The sequence below is a fragment of the Branchiostoma belcheri genome, unplaced genomic scaffold (genome assembly GCF_001625305.1).
Source record: "Branchiostoma belcheri isolate BF01 breed outbred unplaced genomic scaffold, Haploidv18h27 scaffold45, whole genome shotgun sequence".
Lineage (NCBI taxonomy): Eukaryota > Metazoa > Chordata > Leptocardii > Amphioxiformes > Branchiostomatidae > Branchiostoma > Branchiostoma belcheri.
In genome coordinates, this window is record NW_017804076.1 from 1501416 (window position 1) to 1529021 (window position 27606).

The 27606-nt window shown below is 41.6% G+C and overlaps 5 protein-coding genes and 1 pseudogene across 7 annotated transcripts in view; 2 read left to right on the forward strand and 4 right to left on the reverse strand.

Moving 5' to 3' along the window:
• LOC109478749 (tyrosine-protein phosphatase non-receptor type 4-like) overlaps nucleotides 1–8236 on the reverse strand; it is a 55425-nt gene extending 47189 nt beyond the window's left edge. Inside the window, exons 1-2 of one of the 3 annotated variants that reach the window (XM_019780476.1) lie at nucleotides 8056–8235; nucleotides 3705–3785 (exon numbers count right to left, since the gene is read on the reverse strand). The gene's annotated coding sequence lies outside the window, so the exon portion shown is untranslated. Of the gene's footprint in view, nucleotides 1–3704; nucleotides 3786–8051 lie in introns of all 3 variants that reach the window. The other 2 variants (XM_019780475.1, XM_019780477.1) reach the window with 2 other exon arrangements.
• An 853-nt stretch (nucleotides 8237–9089) lies between these two features.
• LOC109478844 (ADP,ATP carrier protein-like) lies at nucleotides 9090–10671 on the reverse strand. Its single transcript, XM_019780660.1, has 2 exons — nucleotides 10315–10671; nucleotides 9090–10075 (listed from the first exon to the last, which is right to left on the reverse strand). Exons 1-2 carry the CDS (start codon nucleotides 10420–10422, stop codon nucleotides 9302–9304), a joined length of 882 nt encoding a protein of 293 aa, XP_019636219.1. The 5' UTR covers nucleotides 10423–10671; the 3' UTR covers nucleotides 9090–9301.
• Nucleotides 10672–11219: 548 nt separating this feature from the next.
• Nucleotides 11220–12888, forward strand: LOC109478848 (ADP,ATP carrier protein-like). Its single transcript, XM_019780665.1, has 2 exons — nucleotides 11220–11580; nucleotides 11819–12888. The coding sequence occupies exons 1-2, from the start codon at nucleotides 11473–11475 to the stop codon at nucleotides 12590–12592; spliced, it is 882 nt and encodes a 293-aa protein (XP_019636224.1). The 5' UTR covers nucleotides 11220–11472; the 3' UTR covers nucleotides 12593–12888.
• Nucleotides 12889–16437: 3549 nt separating this feature from the next.
• Nucleotides 16438–18644, forward strand: LOC109478662 (kelch repeat and BTB domain-containing protein 11-like). The gene is made up of 3 exons (XM_019780327.1): nucleotides 16438–17503; nucleotides 17616–17757; nucleotides 18224–18644. The coding sequence occupies exons 1-3, from the start codon at nucleotides 16438–16440 to the stop codon at nucleotides 18642–18644; spliced, it is 1629 nt and encodes a 542-aa protein (XP_019635886.1).
• Nucleotides 18645–20469: 1825 nt separating this feature from the next.
• LOC109478741 (fibrinogen-like protein A) lies at nucleotides 20470–23641 on the reverse strand. Its single transcript, XM_019780459.1, has 7 exons — nucleotides 23623–23641; nucleotides 23307–23387; nucleotides 22781–22846; nucleotides 22548–22646; nucleotides 22215–22292; nucleotides 21794–21901; nucleotides 20470–21254 (listed from the first exon to the last, which is right to left on the reverse strand). Exons 2-7 carry the CDS (start codon nucleotides 23365–23367, stop codon nucleotides 20470–20472), a joined length of 1197 nt encoding a protein of 398 aa, XP_019636018.1. The 5' UTR covers nucleotides 23368–23387; nucleotides 23623–23641.
• Nucleotides 23642–26546: 2905 nt separating this feature from the next.
• LOC109478663 lies at nucleotides 26547–27329 on the reverse strand (annotated as a pseudogene).
• Between the last annotated feature and the right edge of the window lie 277 nt (nucleotides 27330–27606).

Here is a 27606-nt window from a genome sequence, read left to right on the forward strand (position 1 = left end):
GAGTAAATTAGTTGTATACAAAATACCTGCAACATGGGTTAGTTTGGTCTCAGGGATTTTCAAAGTGCAACCACTGTAAGCTAATAAGTGTATGTATCTATTGGATCTTGCACACACACATATACACATATGCATGCGCACACATACACATACATGCATGCATGCACGCACACACACAAAATATAAATACGCAAGAACATGCACGCATGTGTGGACACACACATATGCACACATGCATATACACAAAATATAGATATACAAGAACACGCATACACACGTGTGCACACACACACACACTCACAAACTGAAACTAGGCAGTGCAAAAGAAATCCCCCCTAATACCTACAAGTGGTTCTAATGATACAGAATCCATCACTTTGACAGGAGATTGTCCGTAAGACATAGCTGGCTGATACCATAGAATAACTGGACAACATGGCCGGCATGTTTGTGTGACAGGACATGAGATTTATCAGCCCTGATGACTTAGTCTCTTACTGCCAGGCTTAGGTACAGGCTAAGGGGGGGCCTGCATGCCCTTTTTCGTAAGGCGTAAACAGGCCTTTTTAATCTTCGTAATCTGTAGGCAACCTCCCAAAAAATCAATGTAATTCGTGATAGTACATAAGCCGCAAAGCGTAAAGTCGTAATCAGCTCTGAGACTATAACGTAATTTGTAATAGGCGGCAAAAATTTTCCGTAATTCGTAATCATTACCCCCCATGTAGGCCCTCGCTAAGTACTGCAACAACTAACAGGGCTCAAAATACATTTTTGGGAATTGTGAGTGTATACTAGTGCACCCAACCTAAAAATTGGGTGCACAAAACAATCTTGAGTGCACCATATAGAATAATCTTAAACAACAAAGATTTTCTGACAGACACTTTGATACCTAGAAATTCGAATATGTAGTATACTACTATAGTATACTATACATTTAATATCTTTGCATACATAAACCTACGATAATATCTGGGTGCACCTACATAAAAAAGTGGGTACGCATAGCTCCAATTTTTAGTGCACCAAGGTACACATGCACTCGGCATTTCAAGCCCTCGGTTCAATCACGTTAAACAAATGGCACTTGGAATGAAACAAAATGGTGCAGCTTTTGTCCAACTTTCCTGCTGTTCCGGATATAGATGACATTTACCTCATCATGGCATTTGAAGGTCTTACCTCCTGTATATCTGCCTAGCTCTTTTCTTCCCTCTTGAAATGCCGGCCCCATCAATTCTGTCCATTTCAAACCCAACTGTTCTATCAATAGCTCACCAATTACAACAAACAGACACACGCAATCCTTGGGTCAACACTGACCCCTAACCCCTAGTCCTTTATATCTCCTGTCACAAGATTGCCCGATTATACATATAAATACAGCGGGTATGAGGACACAGTCAACAAGATCTCTGGTCCTTGGTCTGCTTCTGGTTGTTAGATTGCAGCTGCTGACCTAAGGATACTAGTACAAACATGGTCCAGCTACAAGTGGTGACATACTGGGGCCAAATGCAAGCAGGCAGAATTCCTTGCCAGTGACCTAACAGTGTGGACTATGTGAAGAGTTGTATAAATGTAGGAATCATAGTTCACACTAACAATATGGTATACTTTATACTTGAAAAGTATTCAATGCAATTTCAGGGCAATAGAACGAAAAATGCAGCGAAAAAAGAGAGAGAGTGAGTGAGTGAAGTGAAAATGAAACATATTCTGGATTATAGAATATGTCTGATATTGATATTAACCGCCGTTTCTTGTCATCATTTCATACTTGAAGTGTTTCAAATAGCCCCCCCCCAAAAACAAGGTATGTGAGGTGTCTCTTTATTTTTTGGGGTACCACCCATAAATAGCATGTTACCTCTAGATAGGCATTTGGGCCAAACTAATTCAATCCTGTGGTTGCTTCTAAACCTTGACTTTTTTTAGCATATATCTTTCACTCAAAACATCGATAAAAAGTTCAACATCAAGCAATTCTTATTTCCAGTTAAATTAAAATGAACACATTTCAACAACCCCTCCCCCATTAGTGGATAATGGACTGTTCCACAAGGACAACTAATTGTGGTACTGAAAGACAACAGAGGTCAGAGGTCAGAGACAGTCCCTGTAGGTAGGATCAAGCCAAGGTCATGTTTTACCAGCTGGCCTTGAGGAATAGTCCCAACACAGGTGAACAAATTAGGTCCCAAAAGATACTGTAAATCACTTTATGTTTGCAGTTGCAAAAGTTCGCGGTCTGAGAAAAATGGACATCTTCATGGCATTTTGGTATAATAGTGCAGCCAAAAGGAAGTCAGCAAATTATTTGTTCACGGTAATGATAATTGATATGTTCACGTACAAAAGTGACAGAAAAAACATGGACATTGAAAGAACTGTGAAAAAATCGTGCTTTACAGTATGCCATCAATACATTGCACATGTACCATATTAACAACAAGTCTGCTTCTAAAAATAAGGAGTTTGAAGTAAAATATACGTAGTACTTTGATTCAACAACTGTTAATGTTATGATAGAATGTACTCTTTCCTTTTGATTCTTTGGAGACATTTCAATGCTTGATTTCATAAAAATTTATTATGTCAAGGTTAGGGCTAGGTTTGTCCTTGGCTACTAAAAACAGACATTTTGTTATCAAATTTAAAGACTAAAACAAAATTATATGGAACTAAACTTCACATTTTATACATTTTCTGCTACACAAGTACCAAAGTAGTGCAAAATTTGAAAAACATTTTACAAAAAGATTGCAACAAAGAATCTCATTTGAAACTTTGGACTGAATTTAGGGACAGTGTTTTCTGCATTATTACACCTTATCTAAAGCTGTACGTAATGGCAACTTATATAAACAGCTTAATTCTACTTCAACAAGCAACACCCCCCCCCCTTACATGTAACGTTCTGCGGACTATAACGTCACTGCTTCAGTATGTAGACAAAGAAACACAGAGCGATAAGTCCACAAAGCTTAGGGTTTAAGTAAATACCGGGACTGTTCAGATTTTCTCTTGCCACAAAGGAAGCTGAGTCACCTTTTTCTGTAACATTAGCTCAGAGTTGGGAATAATGAGTACTGGGCAGGTTCGGATGTTTTCATGTGCAGTTTTCTAAAAAGTGTGGATCTAATATAATAAAGTTTATAACCTTAGATCCAAGTTAACTATGTAAGTACTATAAATAGCATACTTATCATAATTATGATTCTTACGTATGTGTTTTCTGCTAAATGCTACAACCGGGCTCGAAAATAGTGGGTGCTTATGCACATGCACCTAAGTGCAGGTAAAATTGAAGCTGTGCAGGTATTTCTGATGTCTACCTGCACCTAACCTGCACTGGTCCATGTACTAGGTTTTTTATACAATTACAAAATACATTTGCGTATTTTCATAAGTTGTATTGACTGACATCACCTATGACGTATATAAGAAATAATGAAAACGGTAATGTATTGTACATAGCACTACGGCAGAACGTCTCATATAAGGTTGTATTAGCACATATAAGGTTAACATCCCGTCTGTAGTTTCCAAATGTTATGTCCTAAAAGATATCCTCTGCAACAGGCAAAATTCTGATGCAACGTTGACCAAACGTCCAGCAAAAACCATGAAAAATCAGGGTTTTGCACAGGTACAACTTACGTTCTGCCGGCGTGCTCTTCAAGTTCAATGTTACCTACCTAAATTCCCTTCCACTGTGGCTGTTTTCCTATTGACTCCTCCGATAGGTCAAACCAGGTACATTATCCGCTTGGAAAAAACTGCAGGGCAAGAAAATTAGAAATATATTAGTTTGCCAGCAAGCCTAGAGTTCGTTAGAAAAGAAAATGAAAGTGTTAACTACCAATTCATTTATCTATGTCGACCAACATTGCTTTTTTTGTTCATGACTATACATTACCAATTGTACAAACTTGAAACTGAAACTTGTAACAAATATCAACTTACATGGAGTTGTGCATAATGATATGTAAGGCCATATTGATTTGATTATATGGATGACATCTTCTAGGAACCCTAAAACTGATGCGAGCGTGTGAATAAAAAAAAAAGTTTGGCAAAAAAAGTTGCCTTCATTATGAAATCTACGTGGTCATGAAGGTTGAACAAATGACTAAACACACAGAGTCAGGCTTTTAGCTAGAGGGTGTCTTGGGTGTCTTTTGGACGCCCTGTACTGAAAATAACAAGAATTTGGACACCCTACTTTTTTGGTAGGACACCCTAAAGACACCCTATTTTTTCCACTCCCAACCCCTGCCATGCACACATGCCTCCCTTCAGCCTTACTTAATATATACAAAACTGATGTTGTAACAAAGGAAAAACTTAGGCTGCAGTCTGTATTCCTCAAAATGTGCACCTCAAAATGCAAGAAGTAGTGTTTGAGAGCATTACGAATTTCAAAAAGCCCCCTAAAAAGCTTGTAATTGTGCCGCTCACCACGCGACTTCGGTGTGCATAGCACACAATTAAAAATGTGGACACCCAACAAAAAAATCCTAGCTAAAAGCCTGCACAGAGTATGGTATGGCGAATAATAGACTCTTAATTTTCATTTCTTCACATTTTCTCCTTGTCCTTTGAATTGCTTTTGGCTAGTCTACGGCAATAGTATCGTTTACCAATATTTTTTTGTGCAATTTACGGCATATATTTGCTCATCTTGCAGCTGCTTTGTACGATTTATAGATGGTCGAAAACTTTTTTTTGAAACAGACAAAAATTCACGCACGTGCGGATGCCATCCACATAATCAAATCGACATGGCCTAACTATACAGACATGATACATTGAGTAAGTTACTAACTCTTTTCCCTTTAACATTTTAATAGCACAGAATGAAAGACTTTCCTGTGCACTAGGAATTGTGACCCCTGTACATTTAACTACACTAGAGACCTGGAAAGTGTATCGAGTAAATATACAAATAACACTGGGAGAGAAGTTACTATCTAACATAACACACCTGGCACTGGGGGTTGGTTATAGGGAGAAATCATTAATAAGTGGGGATTTCAATATTACAAATCATTAATGGCAATAATATTTACCTACATACAAAAAATAACTGATTGAATAAAAAGCATATTACCAAGTGTTGCTGCCTTTAAATATTTAATGTTAGTGAAAAATAACTAATTAAATACACAAAAATGACTGAATAAAAAACATATGACCAGTCACCAAATGTTGCTGCATCTGAATTTTTATCAGTATTATTGTAAAAACAACTAACTGAATACACAAAAATAACTATGACGTGTAATTGAATATAAAAAAATACAACACAAGACAAGAAGTGCTGTATGATATCTAAATTTTTTTGTATCGTATCATTGTAAATATATAGTTTTTGCTTTTTTTGCTAAATATTCACAAAGATTATTGTGCTTACAGAAATGATCTCTCGTGTGTTAGTGGCTTAACTCTTGGTGCTAGTCATTCAAAACGTTCCTTCTCAAATTTCAGGGGACAAGCTATAGCTTCCGGTCACCCCACCCAGTCACAAAAGAAAGTGACTTGCCCTGAGATTACCTCTTCTTTGAAAGAAAAAAATCTCTAGGACAAAGACCTGGCTATTCTGAAATCTCTTATCTTTTCGCATTGATAGACAAGAGAAATTCAGGACTGGAAAACATATCAACAAATGCAGGTAAGAAGGCAAAAACGTACACCGAGAAAAAGAAACACATGAGACATAGAGCAAAACTATAGGAGCATGGGTTCAAAAATAAAAGTGCTGCACGAATCAAAACAGAACATGATCCGTGGCCTAACAGATTGTATGTTCGTTAAGGAGAACAAAAGAAGTTTTGAGAAGATGATTGCCCTTCTGTCTGAGGTGTCAACACAAGGTACGATCAGACCTAGCCACCTGGAAGCTTTCTCCAATCAAATAGGGGACCGTTCACTAACGTATCAACCAGGAGGGCAGATAAACTCATGAAGAGAAAATACCATTCTTTCTTCAATATGTAGTTTGTTAAAATATGGTATGTTTCAGATATACTTCCATTGAAAAAAAGTATCAAGGTAAGATAGTTGATGAACCCCTTATGTGAGTCAAATGGATGGTCCCTGGCCCTTCTAACCACAACAATGCCTGCTTTATCCCTGCTCAGTGCCCCATGGGTCAGGCATAGACAGACAAATGGACACAACCGCCCAGGGGCAAATTGCGACCCACAAAGTTTGTTACACAGCCCTACGCTTTCTTTTATCTGTAGGGGAAACTTAAAGCACCACCACCAGGTAATTATAATGGACCTTATCCTTGTTGGACACTTGTGGCATTACTGTATTTGGTCTAATAAAAACATACAAAATTGCTATCAAGCATATTGCCAACTATGACTGCAAGGATACATTTAAACTTTGTACAATCTATTTTTTAGTTGAAGTGGGTAACTGATAAAATTGTAGAGGAGAGTAAATAGGTATTAAGCTGTGTAGTAATAGGAGAAAATACAGTAACTTTCATTTAGGTGGTTCCCCCAATGGATATGCAACCTAAAAAGTACACTAGAAGGTATGGGTAAAGACTATCTTTGTTTTAATGTGCTCTTTGTCTGTTTTGTAGGATTAAATTTTTTGTGGATATCACAATAAAGAAATACTTTATGGCACAGTACTGTAATTTTATATCTGGGGTACACATGGACTCTCTGAGTTAAAGATATAGTTTCAAGTTTCAACAAAATTTCCAACCTTTTTACCACTAATGGCAAACATGTACGTACTACCAGCACTGCAAAAACACATGCAATTCCTTAGTATAATTGGATGCAGGCTGCGAAATGCTACCCGTGACTTTGACATCCAAACTACACATGTTGTGGATGAACTTGAGCCTGGATGTGATTCTGAACCCCCCTTATCACCAGGGTGTAATATGTGACCCCCATGTGAAGGCACTAACAGTAAACTGTCACCCAATGTCACACTGACTTCCTAACTCTGTTGGCAGAATTTTCTCAATCCCTTCAACACCTATTTGCGAATTCTTTTAGGGACCAGGCATTTCCATATGATGTTATACAAAATTATGGGGAAAACGACAATTGGAGTTTCAAAACTTAGCAAATTTGTAAAAAATACAAGACTGATTGTATAATTTGATTTGTGAGGTTGTTTCCCTATTATGAAAATTAAATTTGTTGTTTGTTATTCTACCAATCATCACATGAGGCATTCCTAATAATGGTGTGTGTATTTTATGTAAACTTTCAACTTTTTTGCGCTATAGTTTCTCAAATTTTGGACTCTAAACGTTATCTGGTCATCAGGCTACAAAAATAATTTGCAAGTTCAAATTTGATCTTCGCACTTTGGTAATTTAGTAATCAGGACGAATTTTCAGGCCATTATTTACAAATTAGGTTTATCTTTTGTGTGCAAATCAAACACAGCAAATATCCCCCTTCTCTCCGAATTCATAAAGAAAAAGAAAGGGTCTGCATCGTGTCTAAGTAAATTCTGGTCGTGCATGAAAAATTATCGAGTAGTGGACGTTTTTGGCTGTTGTATTTGCCACTTCCGATATCCGGCTTTTCAAGGACGACAGACTTCCTAAACATGTTCCAAGTGGTCCCGTTGTCAGGAAAAGCTCACTCTTTCACGTACACGGAGGAATTTCGCATCTGTGACTTTGAATTGAAGCAAAATCACAGTTTTAGAGTGAAAAATTAGCTCTAGTTTACTCAAGTTTTCTCCGTAAAAGTGCTTTCTTTTTGCCCAACCCATATTTCTCATATCCTGCACTCTACCCAACCCAAATGAGTGTCTGGATGCGTTTATAGCTCAGAATGTGATTATTCGTGTTCTTCATTATGGGAGAATGTGGCTTATCTTCTAGCAAACGAGCAAAGATAAAAGTTCTTGCCGTAAATCATTTGTCACAGACGATTGAAGACGACTAGTCTAGAGTGACTTCAGACAAGCGGTGGGGAGGGCTGCAGAAACGATCTCGCTTTAAGACAACTCGCGATCCGTACACCGGCGAAAGAAAATGCAACGGAACTTACCCACTTGTCACTGGAAATCCATTCGCGCCCGAGGGTTTCCCAGCTTTCCAGAAAAGGCACGGAAATAGTCCGTATTTGGAGGCCAAGTCAGAGGAAAAGTAGCTTGCACAGGAAGCCGTCCCCAAGATGGCGACTCCTCACAACAAAACCACGTGACTATTCGGGCGGAATATCGCGAGACGTTCGGGACAGGGCGAGACGGACTGCAGTACCGGATCAAATCAGTAGATGGGTCTCATAGACGGTCTGAATTATTTTTCACACAAAAATGAGATTTCAGAAAGCAAAGAAAGATAGCAATCAATGAAGTGGTTTTGTGAGTGGTATTGTGAGTTCAGAAAAAGCAATAAATTTTTTTTCTCAAAAGGGGGCTATGTTTGTACTAGCTGTTAACTTGTAAACTTTCACTTCACGCAAAACTTTGACTAATACACGCCAAAAAAGCAGCTACTCAAGCAACTGGATATGATTTTGGAATAATTAGACTAATAATCTTAGACTAATACGTTTAATCAGAATACAGCTGTATATTCAATATGGGCAGGGCAAAGTTCTAGATTTGTCACCCCTTGGTACAGTTTCCTTTTATTATGGATGTAACGTTATACCAAGGCCAACATCCATCCATCTATGTATACATGTAAGATACATACAAAGTACACATAAATATTAATCTATTTATTTCTTCATTCTTCTTCTTTCTCATTCATTCATTCATTCATTCATTCATTCACTCATTCATTCATTCATTCACTCATTTATTCATACTTTCATACATTCATTCATTCACTCATTTATTCATACTTTCATTTCTTCAAGTCTTCAGCCATTCATAATCTGCTAGTTACTAGTATTCAGCAAACGGTCCATGCAACACAAACACCAGTGATATAAATTTTAAGATTTTTATTTGTTCTCATCAAAATAACATAACATGTACACAATAAGTTAAGTAGTATGTAACATGTAGTTTAATACATTGCAGTTTCAATTACAACACAATATCTTCAAAACATATTGACTGATGATAGAATACATTTCTTCTTTTGAGCTTTATAAATAGAAGTACAAAAATAGACATCTCCATAATAATCTATAGTCTATACAGTAATACACAGATACATTCTATACCTTAACGTCGTTAATCTAAATTCACAATTAAAATATAACGTTAGTACTCGTTCCATGCGTTGAGCTATATTCACAGTCTCTATTGCATCAACATCTAGCGTCAGGTGTTGTGCCGATGTTTACAAGACCTTCTTGATCTCGTCGTACAGGACCAGCACGAAGGCGCCGCCCATGCCGCGGAGGATGTTGGAGAAGGCTCCCTTGAAGAGCGCGTTGGCCCCCTCCTGCTGGACGATCTTGCGCCAGCAGTCGATGGTGTTCTTGTAGAGGAGCTCCTTGCGGCCAGACTGCATCATCATGCGGCGCCGCACGGTGTCGAACGGGTAGGAGATGACTCCGGAGGCGGTGGTCACTCCCTGGGCGATGGCCCAGGTCACGAAGAAGTTGTTGTAGTCGGCCGGGACCATGCCCTTGGCGGTGTCGAAGCAGCCGAAGTAGGCGGCGCGGTAGACGATGATGCCCTGGACAGACACTCCGAAGCCGCGGTACAGCCCGTACATGCCGTCGGCCCTGTAGATTTTCTTCAGGCAGTCGCCCAGGCCGTTAAACTCACGCTTGCCGCCGCCGCCAACATCAGCAGCCAGGCGGGTCCGGGCGAAGTCCAGCGGGTAGACGAAGCACAGGGAGGTGGCCCCTGCTGCGCCGCCGGACGCCAGGTTTCCGGCAAAGTAGCGCCAGAACTGGGTATTCTTGTCCACGCCGCCCAGGAAGACTTTCTTGTAGGTGTCCTTGAAGGCGAAGTTCAGGGCCTGGGTGGGGAAGTAGCGGATGACGTTGGCCAGGTTGCCGCGCCACAGCGATGCCACGCCCTGCTCCTTGGTCACGCGGCTGAAGCAGTCCACGATCCCCTTGTACTGCTTGTCCTTTGGGATGTCCTTAGACACTGCCTGCACCTGAACATCACAAATAAAAACACAACGTTAGAACGCGCGATAGAAAACCTACAGATTGTACCAATAGAATGAATGGTTTCGTAAACCTTTTAACTAGGTACGCAAAAGTTAACGTTCTAGAACATACAACTTAGACAAGCCTTTCAAGCCTTTCAACTTAAACTTTCAACTATAAATATACATGTATAAACTAGACCACTTAGAACAAAGTCACGACCTAAACAAGGAGGTGTTCTTACCTGCAGCAGCAGCTTGACTCGCTCGATGGGAGCCACCACAGTCTTGGAGACCCCGGCAGAGATCCCTCCGGCCAGGAAGTCCTTGATAAATCCGAATGCGTCAGGCATCTTGATCACGTTCGATAGTACGAAATTCCACAATCAGGAAATTTCAAAAAATCGCTTTGCGAAGAGTTAGTCTCTCGAAGATTCAACCAGGCAAAACTGATGGAAAGTGGGATTTTCGCCGCCTTATATACCCCTGGGTGCCCTGGGGAACAATGGACAGCGGGCAGGGCGCTCTGAGATGCCGCGATCTGATTGGCTGATGCCGGTAACAGGTTCAGGGCACTCTGCACCCTTCGTCAGGACGGGCATCGTGCTCCGGACAGCCCGCCCTTTGAAAAGCTGAGTTCTGATTGGTCAAAAGAACAATTAGGCTTCCAGCCCTGCTATTGGTGGTCTTCCTACATTATATTTGTGACGACCCCAAAATAGACGCTTGTGACGACACAAATGTTTTATTAAAAAAATGCGACATGGCGCGAAATTTTCATATTGCGCCATTTCAAGGGACTGCGCCACGCCAGGTCTGATAATTCCTCGCTTCGGATATTCCATTGTGGTTACTAACATCCCAAACGTACGTGATCGTGTGCCAGGTATTAGACAGATTACGGTATGATTAAAGCGTATTTTCATCGTTTTTAAACGCGTGTCAGACGATTTGGTCTAAACGTTCAAATTCCGGCAAATGTTTGTGTCGTAACAAAGTCGTCAAGATGTCATAGTCATCAAAAGCCAATCAGAGTTGTAGAAAACAAACCAATGACAGGACTTGACGGCAGGTTGACGTAGCGTTATTATTGTCCTTTTGACCAATAAGAAGAAAGCAATCAGTGTTCAAAAGGGCGGGCTGTCCGGAGCACGATGCCCGTCCTGACGAAGGGTGCAGAGTGCCCTGAACCTGTTACCGGCATCAGCCAATCAGATCGCGGCATCTCAGAGCGCCCTGCCCGCTGTCCATTGTTCCCCAGGGCACCCAGGGGTATATAAGGCGGCGAAAATCCCACTTTCCATCAGTTTTGCCTGGTTGAATCTTCGAGAGACTAACTCTTCGCAAAGCGATTTTTTGAAATTTCCTGATTGTGGAATTTCGTACTATCGAACGTGATCAAGATGCCTGACGCATTCGGATTTATCAAGGACTTCCTGGCCGGAGGGATCTCTGCCGGGGTCTCCAAGACTGTGGTGGCTCCCATCGAGCGAGTCAAGCTGCTGCTGCAGGTAAGAACACCTCCTTGTTTAGGTCGTGACTTTGTTCTAAGTGGTCTAGTTTATACATGTATATTTATAGTTGAAAGTTAAGTTGAAAGGCTTGAAAGGCTTGTCTAAGTTGTATGTTCTAGAACGTTAACTTTTGCGTACCTAGTTAAAAGGTTTACGAAACCATTCATTCTATTGGTACAGTCTGTAGGTTTTCTTTCGCGCGTTCTAACGTTGTGTTTTTATTTGTGATGTTCAGGTGCAGGCAGTGTCTAAGGACATCCCAAAGGACAAGCAGTACAAGGGGATCGTGGACTGCTTCAGCCGCGTGACCAAGGAGCAGGGCGTGGCATCGCTGTGGCGCGGCAACCTGGCCAACGTCATCCGCTACTTCCCCACCCAGGCCCTGAACTTCGCCTTCAAGGACACCTACAAGAAAGTCTTCCTGGGCGGCGTGGACAAGAATACCCAGTTCTGGCGCTACTTTGCCGGAAACCTGGCGTCCGGCGGCGCAGCAGGGGCCACCTCCCTGTGCTTCGTCTACCCGCTGGACTTCGCCCGGACCCGCCTGGCCGCTGATGTTGGCGGCGGCGGCAAGCGTGAGTTTAACGGCCTGGGCGACTGCCTGAAGAAAATCTACAGGGCCGACGGCATGTACGGGCTGTACCGCGGCTTCGGAGTGTCTGTCCAGGGCATCATCGTCTACCGCGCCGCCTACTTCGGCTGCTTCGACACCGCCAAGGGCATGGTCCCGGCCGACTACAACAACTTCTTCGTGACCTGGGCCATCGCCCAGGGAGTGACCACCGCCTCCGGAGTCATCTCCTACCCGTTCGACACCGTGCGGCGCCGCATGATGATGCAGTCTGGCCGCAAGGAGCTTCTCTACAAGAACACCATCGACTGCTGGCGCAAGATCATCCAGCAGGAGGGGGCCAACGCGCTCTTCAAGGGAGCCTTCTCCAACATCCTCCGCGGCATGGGCGGCGCCTTCGTGCTGGTCCTGTACGACGAGATCAAGAAGGTCTTGTAAACATCGGCACAACATCTGACGCTAGATGTTGATGCAATAGAGACTGTAAATATAGCTCAACGAATGGAACGAGTAATAACGTTATATTTTAATTGTGAATTTAGATTAACGACGTTAAGTAATAGAATGTATCTGTGTATAACTGTATAGACTATAGGTTATGAGAGAGATGTCTATTTTTGTACTATTTATAAAGCTGAAAGGAGGAAATGTACAGACTCTGATATTCTATGCCACATTCTAGAACATGTCTTGTTTGTATTAAGTTGAAGGCGATTTTGAAGTACAGTTTGTAGATGATTTTACTGTACTATACTGTTAATTATTTTGACGAGAATGAATAAAAGTTTTAAAACTTATATCATTGTTTTTTCGTGTTGAATACTGAGTTACTAGCGCGTTATGAATTGGATGGATGAATGGATGAACGAATGCGTTCATGAATAAGTACGGTTGATTAATTGAGTGAATGGATGCGATAGTGAAGATATATATGATTGACTCAAACGAAGTGAATGAATGAATGAGTGGATCGTTAGATGAAATAAGAATGGTAGGAAGAAATAGATTAACTGTAGTCTGACTAAATGCTTCCCGTACTGGTCCTCAGGATGACCGGTCCAAGAGAAAGCGGCTACTACCGTGATACGCATAGTTAGGTAAGGCCACACCAAGTAAAGTTTATGGATGACGTCCTTTGGAGACCCTAAATCTAATGCGAGAGGGCGAAAAAAAACAAGAAAGGCCCTAAAAAACAAGATGCCTAGATTAGAAATATACTAAGAGACGACAAATGTTAGGACACAAATTGAATGAGGTGACACAGTGTAACAAGCAAGAAGTCTTTTATTCATCATCAAAACAGCAATAAATCAGGTGGAACAGCAGTTGTCGTCCTGTCCTGTTTTCGCGTTACGGGTTTCACGTCAATCTGATGATTTGCGGCACTGTCGTGACTCTTTGGTCACAGTTACAGGAAGCGGAATTTCTTGTTTTTTTTTCTAGGAACAGGCCAAAATCAATGCGCGCGCGGACGTCATCCATAAAATTTACTTGGTGTGCCCTAATGGTGCTTTTTTCGAAGTTTCGTGATTTAGCTTTTACCATAGAACATAATACACAGTACGATGTAGTTTTTACCACCGTGATGGCCGTTCGAGAACGGCTTACGTACGTCACAATGCGTGTGTGGTCATGATGCTACGCCTTGGTAACAGTAGATTCCCAAACACAGGCACACACACATCTCAGCAGCTCATGAAAATGAAGAAAGAGCTGGAAAAGAATTTCAGAGCGGTGGACCCTGTCTTCTAGACCTACATGTGACTGACTTGACGAAGGCAAGAGTTTTCACTACAGGCACGAGACGACTCATGCTGTGCCGGAAGGAACCGTGAGTAGAGATGGTCTAGAGTGAAATGTCTTTTAAAACCAACGCAGTCCTGATTTAGTAAGTATGACTTGTCAAAGCGCTTTAGTCGTATGATACGACAAGAAAAGACTCTCAAAAACTTGTGCTGGCATGAAACATGATTGTATGATAAATGACACGTTTATCTATCAAGGCAAAGATGGTTTAATATATCTGGAACAGCAGATTGCTAGAAATATAATACACACAAAGCGCACAAAGCGCCTGCTTCACGCGCACATCTATCGAACCATGCAGCGCTAACAATGGAACATGTGGTGATGTCCTTGGTGCTGATCTTGCTATCTAAGCTTGGCAACTTCTGCTTTGACGTAGCAAACAGCTAGACGGCGCTTCAACACTGCACTATTTCGAAGTCTTGGGTTTGTCTGCGGCTCGTCTCTTATATTGTTGATATAGTTGCGCTGTATGATGTATAGGTATGCGTGTTGGCAATGGACCAAGAAAGAGCGTGAGTAGGGGGCTACAATCCTTGTATTTCGTTCAACATTGTAAAACGCACGTTAAACTTGTAGTTTGGTTGATTTCAAAAGTTTCAAAAGGGGCTTCATGTAAAATCCTCCCCAAGAAGTTAACTGTCATTCTAAATTGCATTTTACCGGGTAAAAGGTCTTGCTCGGAACCAAGAGGACCCACCGGGTTCGATCCCTGACATGCCCTGTGTTGTGCCCTTGGGAAGGGCACTTAACACGACTTCCCTCCCTGTACGGTGGAGTGACGCCCACCGGGCCTTTCGGCTGATCGTTGATACTGTGTCCAAACAATGATGAGGACACAGATGAATTTGGTGCCGCTAATATAAATGTGCCAAGATCCGCACATTTGCCACTATTAAAGAACCGCACAATCTTTTTAATAGGCTGTGCGCTGGAGTGAATGAATGAACCGCCAGTACTAGTGGCAGCGGGCGAGGAATTTAAAAGCGTCGTTTTTGCGTGGCGTTGCAAAATAAGCTACATTCATGACCGCAAGTTACGATGGCCCTAAATACAGACATGACAGACAGAGCGGGGTGTCGTCCTTTCACTGACTCAAACTTGGCCTTGGAGTTATTTTTGTCCGGATGGCATTCCGCGTCGTCTGTTTCTCAGAACCATTACATTTTCTGAATGTTGATAATATGTTGCGACATGTCCGTGGCGGACATTTAAACTACAAGTCCGTTGTTATGTGGATAACGTTATGTTTTAGATGATTGTATTTTCTACCTCACCCAAATTTGAAAACTGTGCTGGATTGATAAAACGTATGCACAGTTGTCTTATTATGTATATATATATATATAGTATATACTTCCAGTGAGAGACAAAATATCGCTTTAGTGGGGATTTGTGTGCATACATATGTATGAATATGAACATCATATTCTATGTGACTGACGTGTCCTACTTTTCATGGGCGAATCTTACTGGCTAGTGACGCAATTGAAGTAACGCAATTGCGCAATTTTTATGCATATTATGATCATCTTAAACAGAGATGAAGATGATAAACAAATATTAAAGACAGTCGTCAGAGTTGTCTGGTTAGGAACGAGTTTGGTACACAACATTCCGTCTGTCTCAGAGGTCAAATACATCCTACATTCCCCTCGGCTATCTCTATGGGGGAGGGGGGCGAGCACCTGTTGTCACTTGCTAGTTGTCATTCGCCGTGGTCCCCTCAGAGCCGTATTAAGGATTGTAGCGGGCGTGCCTTTCAGGTAAGGCGTGCACGTCTTTATGGCGTTTCAACAAAATATGCAATTTGTACATTAGTATACTTCGTACGTTGAGATTAAAAGTTGTAGCGTGAAAATTCCAATATCATTTTCGCTGTTGGAAGCTAACTTACTAGCGTCGGTGTATGTTATAATGTTATATCATTTTTTCGTGTCTTTATGAGCACACAATTATAGCTGTGGCGACCCTTTGACAAGGTAGAATGGAAATTGTTGGTTATCATGAAAAACTAGTTTTTTTTACAGACATATCCGTAACATTATATACTCCACTTGGACCCATTTACCTAGGTTATTTCAGTCAACTTCCAGCATTTCTCTACCCCTTTGTTTAAGATATATTTAGATATATAAAATGTTTCGTCACAAGAAGATAGGCTGACGTAAACAGACACTATAAGGGGCATCATGGGTGAATGGCGGGGTCATGACCTTGTCTGACCCCAGGGTTATAGTATGTAGTGTTTGTTTTGTGTACTTATCTTAAGATGATACCTGACCTCATGTATGGTCACATGCATAGGCCACTCCCCTCCCCACCACACACGCACACTGTATATTCAAAGGGACCTGTCTTCTTGTGTAGTAATTTCGGTTTGGCTTTGCCTTCTCTTAGGTTCCCTTGTTTCTCAAAGCACCTACCTGAGATCTTTATACTTCTCGAGGAACTCAAGAAACTGCACGTTGTCAGGAATGGCTGCCTTGAGATCGCCAACTCCGCGGCTCGAACGGTTGCCATGGGAACGAAACGATCGTTCACATCCGGGATCTCAACTGACGTCACGCGGAAAGTCGTCTGATGAGGGAAAGATAAAAGGGTCGAGGAGAGTATCACTGAGGAGAGTCAGTTTTCATACGCCAAACAACGGCCTTTTTGGCTGTAGAATGGACGAAATCTGTGTTGTTGTTGACGAAAAACGGTTACATATACAAAAGAATGTTCTCTCAGAGGGTAGCGAATATTTTCGCGCGCTTCTGGCTTCAGGAATGAAGGAGAGTCAAAAGAATCAGGTCGTGCTGCACGGAGTGTCACTTGCAGCTTTTCAGGTCATCCTGGAGTTTTTGATCTCAGACAACCTTTGCTGTAACGATGTTTCGGTGGAAGAAGTCTTAGATACAGCGGTGTTTCTTCAAATGGAGGGTCTGCTGAAATACGTAACAAGAAACATGACAGTTGCCACCTGCGTTGCTTGTCTGCGAATCGCCGAGAAACATTTCATTCCATCGCTCGGCAACGCAGCATATAGATTTATGACGAGGCATTACATTGACCTGTTGAAATCGGAAGAATTCAACAGGCTCCCGACGCTGCAAAAGAGACGACTAGCGAGCTATAGACGCACTGCAGTTCCACCTGCACCGTTTGAGCTGAACAACTCCAGTCAGCACTTCCATCTTGCGGAATACGAGCCCACTGCAGCACAGTTTATGTGTGCGGTGGGAAATTACAATGTGGCATCACCGAAAAGTCCTGACGACCCGCGCCCTCTTTATGCTTTCAATCACTTGGAAGCCGGATGGCAAAATCTAGGCAAATTACCTGACGAACTCAGCACACATGGTTGTTCTGTATGCGTCATACACAACTTCTTGGTCATCTTAGGCGGATATACGAACGCGAAGAGGGACAGTCTACAAACAAAGGCATTTGTTTATGACCCCCTCTTCAACGCGTGGTCGGCTTTCCAGCCTCTTCCAACACCGAGAGCTTTGTTGGGGTTGGCAACGATGGAGAATCATGACCTCATCTTTGCAATAGGTAAGCATTAAAAAAAAGCAATGCAATTAGTGTTTCTTGACTTTAAGTTTTGGCCATTTTAAAATATATTTTGAACCAGAGAAGTACATGTGGAAAATGTTTTTATTTTCAGGTGGTTCCGTTGTGAAAGTTGACTCCAGCGGACACCCAGCCCCGGAGCCGCTAGCTTGTGTCGAAGTGTACGACTTGAGAAAGGGAGAATGGAGGGAGGGGTCCAGGCTACCGAAACCAATCGTCAGATCGAACGCAGTCACGTGCAACGACACGGTATACACTAACATTGCGTCACCACAAAGCGACGTCATTTACAGGTCAGCATCATGCAACTCCATTCAGATGTTTAAAACCTGCCTTGAGAGTGTTTGTACACACTTAGAGCTCTTGATATCTTCAAATGAAAGCTTTCAGCACCAAGGACAGACACAAGCAACTATTCTACGAGCGCTCTTACAGGTAAGCATGATGCAACTCCATTTAGATGAAGATGTTTAAAACCTGTCCAGATAGCGTTTGTAGTACTTTGTACACGCTTGGAACTCTTGATATATTCAAATGGAAGATTTCAGCACCAAGGACAGGCACAAAAAATTTCTCCGAGCGCTTTCTGGCATATTTACGCAGAGGCACACAATCTTTTTGTTGGCGTTGCTTAAACTGGGAGCTAACAGTCACATTTATACTCTTTTGATGAGTCAAAATTTTTGCTATTTCTTGTTGTAGTCTTTCAATGGAGGGAAACAAGTGGGACAGGCTGACCGTCGTTCCCAGGATACGGTTCGTGACCTCCATGACGTCATGGAGAGAAAAGCTGTTCGTGATTGGTCAGAGGGCACATGACTTCGAGGTCGACCCGATGTGCTTTGACCTTGAGTCAAAAGAATGGACGACGCTGTTGTATCGTCTGCATGTCCCTCAGCCTCTCAGAAATGAGGGTACACCATGTTTTGATGATTTTACCCTGGTGTCAAATGGCGAAGAGGGAAGTTATCTGTATATTCTGACTCAACATATGACGCATAGATATAACCTTGCTGAGGAGAAATGGGAAGATTTGGGCTTCCCAGGTTGCCCCGCGTTGGGGTCAGCTAAGGTCATGACCTTGCAGGTTCCAATATCAAAATTGACACGCGTTCGGCACTGACTGTTCGCTATACATTTCAAGTTTTCAATTGTTTGTTGTTGATGAGTTTCGTAAGTTAGTAGATTGTATGTTGCGCGCTGCGTATGCTACACTGTGTATTACTCGCCTACTGTGTGAAATGTTTTTGAAGAACAGTATTACAACGATGTTACATAGAACAACTAATAAAAGGAACAGAAAGTATCAGGGCTAAAATAAGGTGCCTGTAGAATCACTCTTACGTTTCTTTGTGACACGAGCTAAATCATTTTGTAGAGCAATGAAAGCATGAGATACTTTGTCACTGGGGTCAACCTTTATTCTAAAAGCCTGCAGCAAAGTAGTCAACTAGAGAGTAATGATAACGCTACGAATATTCGTACACGACAAAGACCGATTGCAATTACTGGTACAAGAGAACTGGTTTTCACTGCCTATTTTTCTGTCAACTCCTGAAAAGAACATTGTATGTCGTCTTTTTATATACTTTCGACACAAGATGTTATCGAACACAAGCCAGTGAAAACTGTGTCAAACACCAACAAGAGTCCATACGCCTTAGTAGTTGCATAAGTATGCAATCATTGACATAAGATCCTAGTGACCATCCTAGCAAAATGCCTCTTAACAATCAGTGTCAGCATTACACAATGAAATAAATGGGATATAAGGATTCCAACCATTAATGTATTATCACACAAAACGTTTATCTGGAGTACAATAGAATAGTTTGTTAACACTGTTTTCTGACACCATTCAAAGGTTATATAGGTTGATATCACATTCTCTGATAGAAGGAAAACCATACAGTATCTTTCTATCCCTATACTGTTACCTTTGTGATATGTCATCGAGCTTGCATAAGTTTGCGGTATTGCCAAGGGAAAAACCCTGACACAAATTTCAAACACCACCAACAGCGAACGCGTCGAAACAGTTTATAGTTATATAGTTATACAAGCATTTTCATTAGATCATTTTCACCATCTTTGCACAAACCTGCAGCTGCGCGCAATGCTCACTATGTAGAGAATTTGACTGGGGCCTTTAATGTCACTTTGGATGTTTCGTACCGGCTGGTATTTTCTCAAATCGCGCACGATTTTAGTTCAGAGCACAAACACATTCCCCCACTCTATCGCCCTCAAGAATTATGCAGTATCTAATGCTGTGTTCCTTTTGCAAAGCAGCTACTAACCGGACCCCGTTTAACTCTGTCATAATCGTACGAGAGAAGTTAAAGTCTTTGTCACGAACACTTGACAAAATACTTGATCAAACAGTTTCTTGGCAGAGACCAAAGTTTCTGGCAAAGATGAAATGGCATATATGGTTCACCACGGCCTTTGGTTGGGATCTTATACCGCAGGCTCCATGCCGACTTCTGTTGTTCATAACAAAAAGCTAACCCTCCCTTACGAGTTTTCCCCTACAACTGAACAAGGCCATATTGAATGTCTTTTGACACCGTTGTGGCATTTTTTGATTGAGCAAACAAGGACAAATCTGTTAAAGATGAACGGACTTACAAAGTTTGACCACGTTGAGTCAATATGGATCGAGAAAAGAGATCTAGATTTGATATATTTTGACACCCGATAGAAACTTTCATCGGTATCATTCATACTTGCAAAAACATTATCAAAAAATAAAATATATAGTTGGGTGAAATATTTTCAAATCTTTGAGACTGACAGACAAAGAGAGAGAGAGAGAGGGAGAGAGAGAAAGATAGAGAGATAGAGAGAGAGAGAGGGAGGGAGAGAGAGAGAATATTTCGGTGCAAAGTTTTTGTGAATGATGTCACACTCACAGACCTTTTCAGTGCAAGGGGAAATTAATGCTTTTATTTTCCGGTGCCGAAGTCGGTAGGGCGGATCATCATTTTGGACTTTTTGAGGTAATTGCAGTAGTTGGCGGGTGAAAACTTGCCCCAGCGAATACCAAAGCCACTGTACGAGGTACGGTCGGAAGGCCGGAGGTAGGGACCATTCAGGCCACTGTTGGCACAATCTTTGTACCACCATCCCCCGGCAAAGTTACTGTAGGTTGCACAATTAATAGAACTGTGGGAATCCTGATCACGGTCTCTCGCACTAAACTTCTCGCCATTCGAGTATTCAAGACTGTCTCCTGCGTTCCCACTGTAACTACCAAGGCTAAGTCGATAATAGTCTGCTCCAACTCCAAAGGACGAGTATTTAGCATACCTGACATTGTCAGACCAGTCCACAAGTTCTACATACAGTTCGTAACTATTCTGATCAGTTATCCTGTACATGTTTTGCAACCCCAGCCAATATTCCCCGCTAGCGGACCCAAACCCGTACTTGTAATCGTTGAACATTCTGTTAAAGTGAAGAGTTCCGTCAAATCTATTCTGTATAACAGTCCAGCCTCCCCCGTCTGTGGTCATGTCACAGTACACAGAGAAAGAGTCCGAGTCAGTAGGTTTAATGTTGTACACGCCGCTACTGACAGAGCCGAACATGGTCTGGGCGGCATAGATCTCTGAACAGTCATCAAAGTAATACTCCGTACTTAACTCTGTTCTTTGGCCTTCTGGAACATTTGTGAGTTCCCTATTCGTGCCTTCCTCTGATCCACATTGACTCTGCTTTCTTGGTATCCCTGAAAACGCAAGAACAGACTTTTAAAACAGTCATAATTTTTATATTTCTTAACCACATGGACCACAGCAGTTTCTGACTTCAAAATGTGCCGCTTCTTAGAATAGAACTGATATCCTGAAATCAATCATTAGCTACGATCAGATAATGATCTAGAGAAAATAACAAAGTAATCCGTCAGGGTCGCCTTTGTATCGCTTTGCATTGCAATTTCAATAAAATGAAAATAAAAAATAATCCACCCCATGCTTCATACTCCAATTAGACATGCTTTGGACGATTTTGAACGTCAAAGCAACTGAGAGATATGAGGCTTTTGATTTCATCATAACATAAGATCCCAATGAGATTATTAGGCCGGACGTACTTGCAAGACAATAGAGCTAGAGCAATAAAGGGAACCACAGTCACAGTGTAATCATCAAGCACTAAGGCATCTCATCAGTGAAATCACAATTCTTTTTCAATATTCTCTAACATCCCATGGTCCAAGAAAGTGATGTTGTCGATGATTTTTAGAAAGCTTCAGTATGTACTTACCGACAGGATGGCAGATGATGTTGTCAAAGACGTTCAGCTCCTTCTGTGCCAGTTGACAGACGCCTTTCATGGTCTCGTAATGTGGGTCTTGTGGGGTCACCGAGAGCGCTGAAAAATGAAATGATAGAAGGCCTTGTACTGAGACTTAGCATATCAACTGCCTGTGATGTCGTTGGATATCATAATCAATGCGATCAAAATTATTCAGATCAGAATTTTTCTGTGCAAATTGTACTGGCGGTATATATGCCAAGTAGTATCATTGGAGGGTTTGGTTGTCGTTTGTATTTGCATTACGACTCTTCACAAGGACACAATGTCATATCAATAGAATATAAATGGTTACGCAAATGAGTAAATTCGTAATATCACAATATTGTAACTACTTGAATGTTCAAAAAGAAAAAAAGACCAGCCTTACCCATCAAAGCGCAATTTTGCCTCAGTTGACACAAGGTTTCCGGTAGAGTCTCTGGAAGTTTTATGGTGTCTACAAGGGCTGATGTATGTAGATTGAAGTAAAAAATACTGTAATAGAGTATGACATTTGCCACGCAATCCACGTACGACGCAACGTGCTTCACATGAAACCACAAGTTAGTTGTAAAGGCTAAGGTATACTGTTGTACATTGTAGGCTCTAGCACTGTTAATCATTAATATAGGACTGGTCTGTTGACAAGCTGAAATATCACCAATTGACGGCAAAATCCATACATATGTATGGATACAGATGGTAACAAAAGTGTACCTACCTGGTTTCTCACAATCGCTGTCGTCAGGTAACAGTAGAGCCTGGGTTGCAAGGTGACAGATGCGCCACTTGGAACCCAAGTCCTGGTCCTTCAAACGTTCTGAAAAGAAAAAAAAAAACATTCGAAATTTCAGTTTGAGCTTGTAGAGGTGACAATGGCAATTCTTTTTTTTTTACCACTTGCACGTACGCATACAGGCAAAAAAAGTACAGGCAATGGCAGGGGATACTTACCCAGTAGAGTACAGTTCTTCCTCAGTTGACAGAGTGAGCCGCTGTTCTTCCCATCTGAAGTGGTGACTGGTTTAAATAATGATGACAATAACTTTCATTTGATGAAACACATCAGTTTACCGTATGTAAATTGTTCATAAGGAGACAATCTGACCAAACAAATCATGACAAGTTAATAAACAAGGTATTGATGACGAATCTAACAAAAGACGAATGCAGAACGTGGAATGGTGCTAGCTGATGTACATTCTATTTCAGCATTTAACAGGACAGAGCAAGAGGCTAGCAGTGCACTGGTGTAGAATGTACAGTAGTACAAAATGACAGCAAAATCTGATAAGGCATCTGATGGCTTTCCAAGCCTCGAGAGCATTGAGTTTGCAACGAAATATCAAGGATCCAAAGGACGAATATCACAACCAGGAACAATCTACCGAGACTTCACTAAACAAACATAGTGCATATCTGTAGTGGAGAACTGTGTAGGTCGGATAGACAAAAACGTCCATAGGAAATGGAAACTTACCCATAATGACGACAAGCACAAACAGCACCTTCACAGCATTGCTCACAGAACGAGGAGCCATTGTTTGGCGATAACTTCAGTCTTCGAAACAAGAGAGTAAAACTTCAGGCACCACGTTAATCTGTTGAACACACGTCAGCCAAAAAATCCTTTGGTAGATGTTGAGAACTGAACGTAAAAGCTTTCAAAATTACTTGAAAAAGTAAACGGTTGCTGAATCAGATATTGAGGCCATCTTCTAAATTTGCTGCGAAATACAAACGATTTGTATAAGGCCTAAAACGTAACATGCGATGGAAACTAAATTGGTACTCACCAACAGTTCGTGACGGCAGGTATTTTCAGACCAACTGGGTATCGGCTTTTAAAGGATATTTTCAAGTGGCACAATAAACTGAACATCTGGGTTTGTGGACTAATAACCAGGAAAACAATATTGCAAGTGAGAGAAATTGTAGTGTTTCTAAGTGTTATTTTCCGTGGGGAAACACTAAAATAGTTCTTTCAAGAGTTTTGTAAATATCATGGTTGTAGCATATATTAGATGTACTGTTTAAGTACATCACATACGCCGGTATTGACAAATATACCATATTTTGTTTTACTCACAAAACGTTTAAGGCTGGCATTCAATGTTAAAATGATGACAGTGATGAGGGTTATCAACAAACATTACACTCTACAATATTGTATCGTAGAGTGATTTCTGAAGGAAGAAAAAGAGGGCTGATACTAATTACTTCTCTCAAACGTAATGATGCTGTGCAATATCTTTTGAATTGTGATGTTTGTTATTACACACCTTTGACCACGCCATTGCTGAAAATTGTGTTTACGGAGGTCTTGAAACCTCATATATTTATATGAGATATATTTTATTGAACCCATGCGGACGTCTTCAAATTGTTTACAGTGCACTACAGTAATATGGAATAACAGACATACAAGGATGTTACATTTGGTTTACAATTGAAAAGAACAATGTCTGCATTTTTTGGAGTACTGCAAAGCCTTGGCAAATATCATATTCATACACGCATGCATCATAAGATACAAGTACCGTGACAGGATATGGCCTAATCAATCATACAGAAACGGTGTTAGGGCTTTCAGTGTTTTTCATAATATGACTTGAAGCGCGACAAGATACATAATCACTCGGACGGAGGCCTGGCGAACCCCGTCTTTTATTAAGCTAACGAAAGGGTATGTCACCTCGTGAGGGGTGGTATAACCCCAACCAATACGGTCGACCGATGATGATGATGATGACTGTGGTGTCAAATGGCAAAGGGGGAAGTTATTTGACTCCCCCCATTGACGGAAAGATATAACCTTGCTGTGGAAAAGTGGGAAGATTTGGGCTTCCCAGGGTGCCCCGCGTTGGGGTCAGCCAAGGGCATGACCTTGCAGGTTCCAATATCAAAACTGACACGTTTTCCGCACTGACGTTCGCTATACATTTCAAGTTTTGTATTGTTTGCTGTTGATGAGCTTTGTAACTTAGTAGGTTGTATGTTGCACGCCGTGTGTGCTACACTGTGTATTACTCGCCTACGTACCGTGTGAAATGTTTTTGAAGAACACTATTACAACGATGTTACATTGAACAACTAATAAAAGGAACGGAAAGTATCAGGGATGAAATAAGGTGCCTGTAGAATCACTCTTACGTTTCTTTGTGACACGAGCTAAATCATTTTGTATAGGAATGAAAGCATTAGATACTTTGTCACTGGGGTCAACCTTTATTCTAAAAGCCTGCAGCAAAGTAGTCAACTAGAGCAATGATACGAATATTCGAAAATGACAAAGACTGATTGCAATTACTGGTACAAGAGAACTGGTCTTCACTGCCTATTGTTTTCTGCCCAGTCCTGAAAAGAACATCGTATACCGTATTTTGGCTATGATACTTTTGACACAAGATGTTATCGAACACAAGCCAGTGAAAACTTCGTCAAACACCAACAAGTCCATACGCCATAGTCTCCTGTAGTTGCATAGGTATACAGTCATTGACATAGTCCTAGTCAACATCCTAGCAAAATGCCTCTTAACAGTCAGTTTTAGCATTGCACAATGAAATAAATGGGATATAATGATTCCAACCATAAATGTATTATTACACAAAACTTGTGTCTGGAGTACAATAGAATAGTTTGTTATCACTGTTTTCCGATACCATTCAAAGGTTATATAGGTTGATATCAAATTCTGTGATAGAAAGAAAACTATACAGCGTCTTTCTATCCCTATAGTAGTACCTTTGTGACATGTCACAATAGTGTAAGTTTGCGATGCAGCCAAGGGAAAAACCCTGACATATATTTCAAACACTACCAACAGCGAACGCATCGAAACAGTTATAGTTATATAGTTATACAGACATTGTCATTAGATCATTTTCACCAACTTTGCACAAACCTGCGCGCAATGCTCACGATGTGGAAAATTTAACCAAGGCCTCCAATGCCACTTTGGTGTTTCATACCGGCTGCTATCTTCTCAAATCGTGCACGATTTTAGTTCAGAGCACAAACATTTCCCCACTCCATTGCCCTCAAGGATTATGCAGTACGAGTATCTAATAATGTTGTGTTCCGTTTGCAAAGCAGCTACTAACGGGACCTCTTTTAACCCTGTCATAATCGTACGAGAGAACTTTAGGTCTTTGTCACGAACACTTGACAAAATACTTGATCAAACAGTTTCTTGGCAATGACCAAAGGTTCTGGCAAAGATGATATGGCATATATGGATTACCACCGCCTTTGATGTTTTAATGATTGGGATCTTTTACCGAATTCAGTTGGACATAACAAAAAGTCAACCCTCCCTTTAAAACGAGTTTTCCCTTTACAACTGAAGAAGGTCGTAGTGACTAAGTCTTTGTAACGTTAACCCTGCATATTTTGAGAATTTGAAAGAAATACTCTTACCACGCCGAGTCAATGTATGGAACAAGGGATTCAGATTTGGTATATTTTAACAATGTTGAAGTAGTCTGAACACGTGGCTAATAGTCACTTCCATCGGTAACATAGAGAGAGAGAGAGAGAGAGAGAGAGACAGAGAGAGACAGAGAGAGACAGAGAGAGAGAAATAAAGAGAGACAGAGAGAGATAGAGAGAGACAGAGAGATAGAGATAGAGATAGAGAGATAGAGATAGAGACAGAGCCAAAAAAGACTAACTTTTGTGTTACAAACCTTCTCAGTGTAAGGGGAAGTTCATACTTTTATTTTCCGGTGCGGATGTCAGTAGGACGGATCATCATTTTGGATTTTTTTAGGTACGTCTGGTAGGTGGAGGGTGAAAAGTGGCTCCACTCAATGCCAAAGCCACTATGCGTGGTACGGTCGGAAGGCCGGAGGTAGGGACCATTCAGGGCACTGTTGGCACAAGCCTTGTACCACCATCCCCCGGCAAAGTTACTGTAGGTTGCACAATTAGCAGAATGGTGGGAATCCTGATCACGGTCTCTCGCACTAAACTTCGCGCCATTCGAGAGTGTAAGGCTGTCTCCTGCGTTCCCGCTGTAAGTACCAAGGCTTAGCTGATAATAATCGCCCGCCCCAACTCCAAAAGAGGAGTACTTAGCATACCTGACATTGTCGGACCAGTCCACAAGTTCCACATACAGTTCGTAAGAATTTTGGGCAGTTATCCTGTACATGTTTTGTAGCCCCACCCAATATTCCCCGCTAGCGGACCCAAACCCGTACTTGTAATCATTGAACCGTCTGCCAGTAAAGTGAATAGTCCCGTCAAATCTATTCTGTATAACAGTCCAGCCACCCCCGGCTGTACTCATGTCACAGTACACAGAAAAAGAGTCCGAACCAGAAGGTTTAATGTTGTACACGCCGCTACTGACAAAGCTGAACGTGGCCTGGGCAGCATAAATCTCTGAACAGTCATCGAAGTAATACTCCCTGCTTAACTCTGGACGTTGGCTTTGGCAGGTGATGTTGCCAATGACATCCGTCTTCTTGTGTGCGAGCTGACAGACGCCCTTCATAGTCTCGTAATGTGGGTCTTGAGGGGTCACTGAGAGCGCTGAAAAATAGACCGATAGTAGGCCCCATTCTCGATGAGCAAGATCTGTCTGAACAAGCTTGTACTAACGTACTACTTAAGGGCTCACCTCTCGTGAGCCCGGAAACCAACAGACATGTCCTGACCTTAACTCATTGTTCTCTCAAATCGGTTTAGAAATAACTAATGATAAATGTGTTCAACTGCCTATGGCCATGGGTAACCATTCTTTTTCAAAATATTGCCCATATGCTGTTTTG

Excerpts from the sequence above, each read along its gene's own strand:
- LOC109478844 (XM_019780660.1), bottom strand. The coding sequence starts at position 10,422 with ATGCCTGACGCATTCGGATTTATCAAGGACTTCCTGGCCGGAGGGATC. Across the intron at positions 10,076-10,314 it reads GAGTCAAGCTGCTGCTGCAG|GTGCAGGCAGTGTCTAAGGA; the intron begins GTAAGAACACCT and ends TGTGATGTTCAG.
- LOC109478741 (XM_019780459.1), bottom strand. The coding sequence starts at position 23,367 with ATGGCTCCTCGTTCTGTGAGCAATGCTGTGAAGGTGCTGTTTGTGCTT. Across the intron at positions 22,847-23,306 it reads TGTGCTTGTCGTCATTATGG|TCACCACTTCAGATGGGAAG; the intron begins GTAAGTTTCCAT and ends TATTTAAACCAG. Across the intron at positions 22,293-22,547 it reads CAGCGATTGTGAGAAACCAG|CCCTTGTAGACACCATAAAA; the intron begins GTAGGTACACTT and ends TACATACATCAG.
- LOC109478848 (XM_019780665.1), top strand. The coding sequence starts at position 11,473 with ATGCCTGACGCATTCGGATTTATCAAGGACTTCCTGGCCGGAGGGATC. Across the intron at positions 11,581-11,818 it reads GAGTCAAGCTGCTGCTGCAG|GTGCAGGCAGTGTCTAAGGA; the intron begins GTAAGAACACCT and ends TGTGATGTTCAG.
- LOC109478662 (XM_019780327.1), top strand. The coding sequence starts at position 16,438 with ATGGCTGCCTTGAGATCGCCAACTCCGCGGCTCGAACGGTTGCCATGG. Across the intron at positions 17,504-17,615 it reads TGACCTCATCTTTGCAATAG|GTGGTTCCGTTGTGAAAGTT; the intron begins GTAAGCATTAAA and ends TTTTATTTTCAG. Across the intron at positions 17,758-18,223 it reads GTCAGATCGAACGCAGTCAC|TCTTTCAATGGAGGGAAACA; the intron begins GTGCAACGACAC and ends TTCTTGTTGTAG.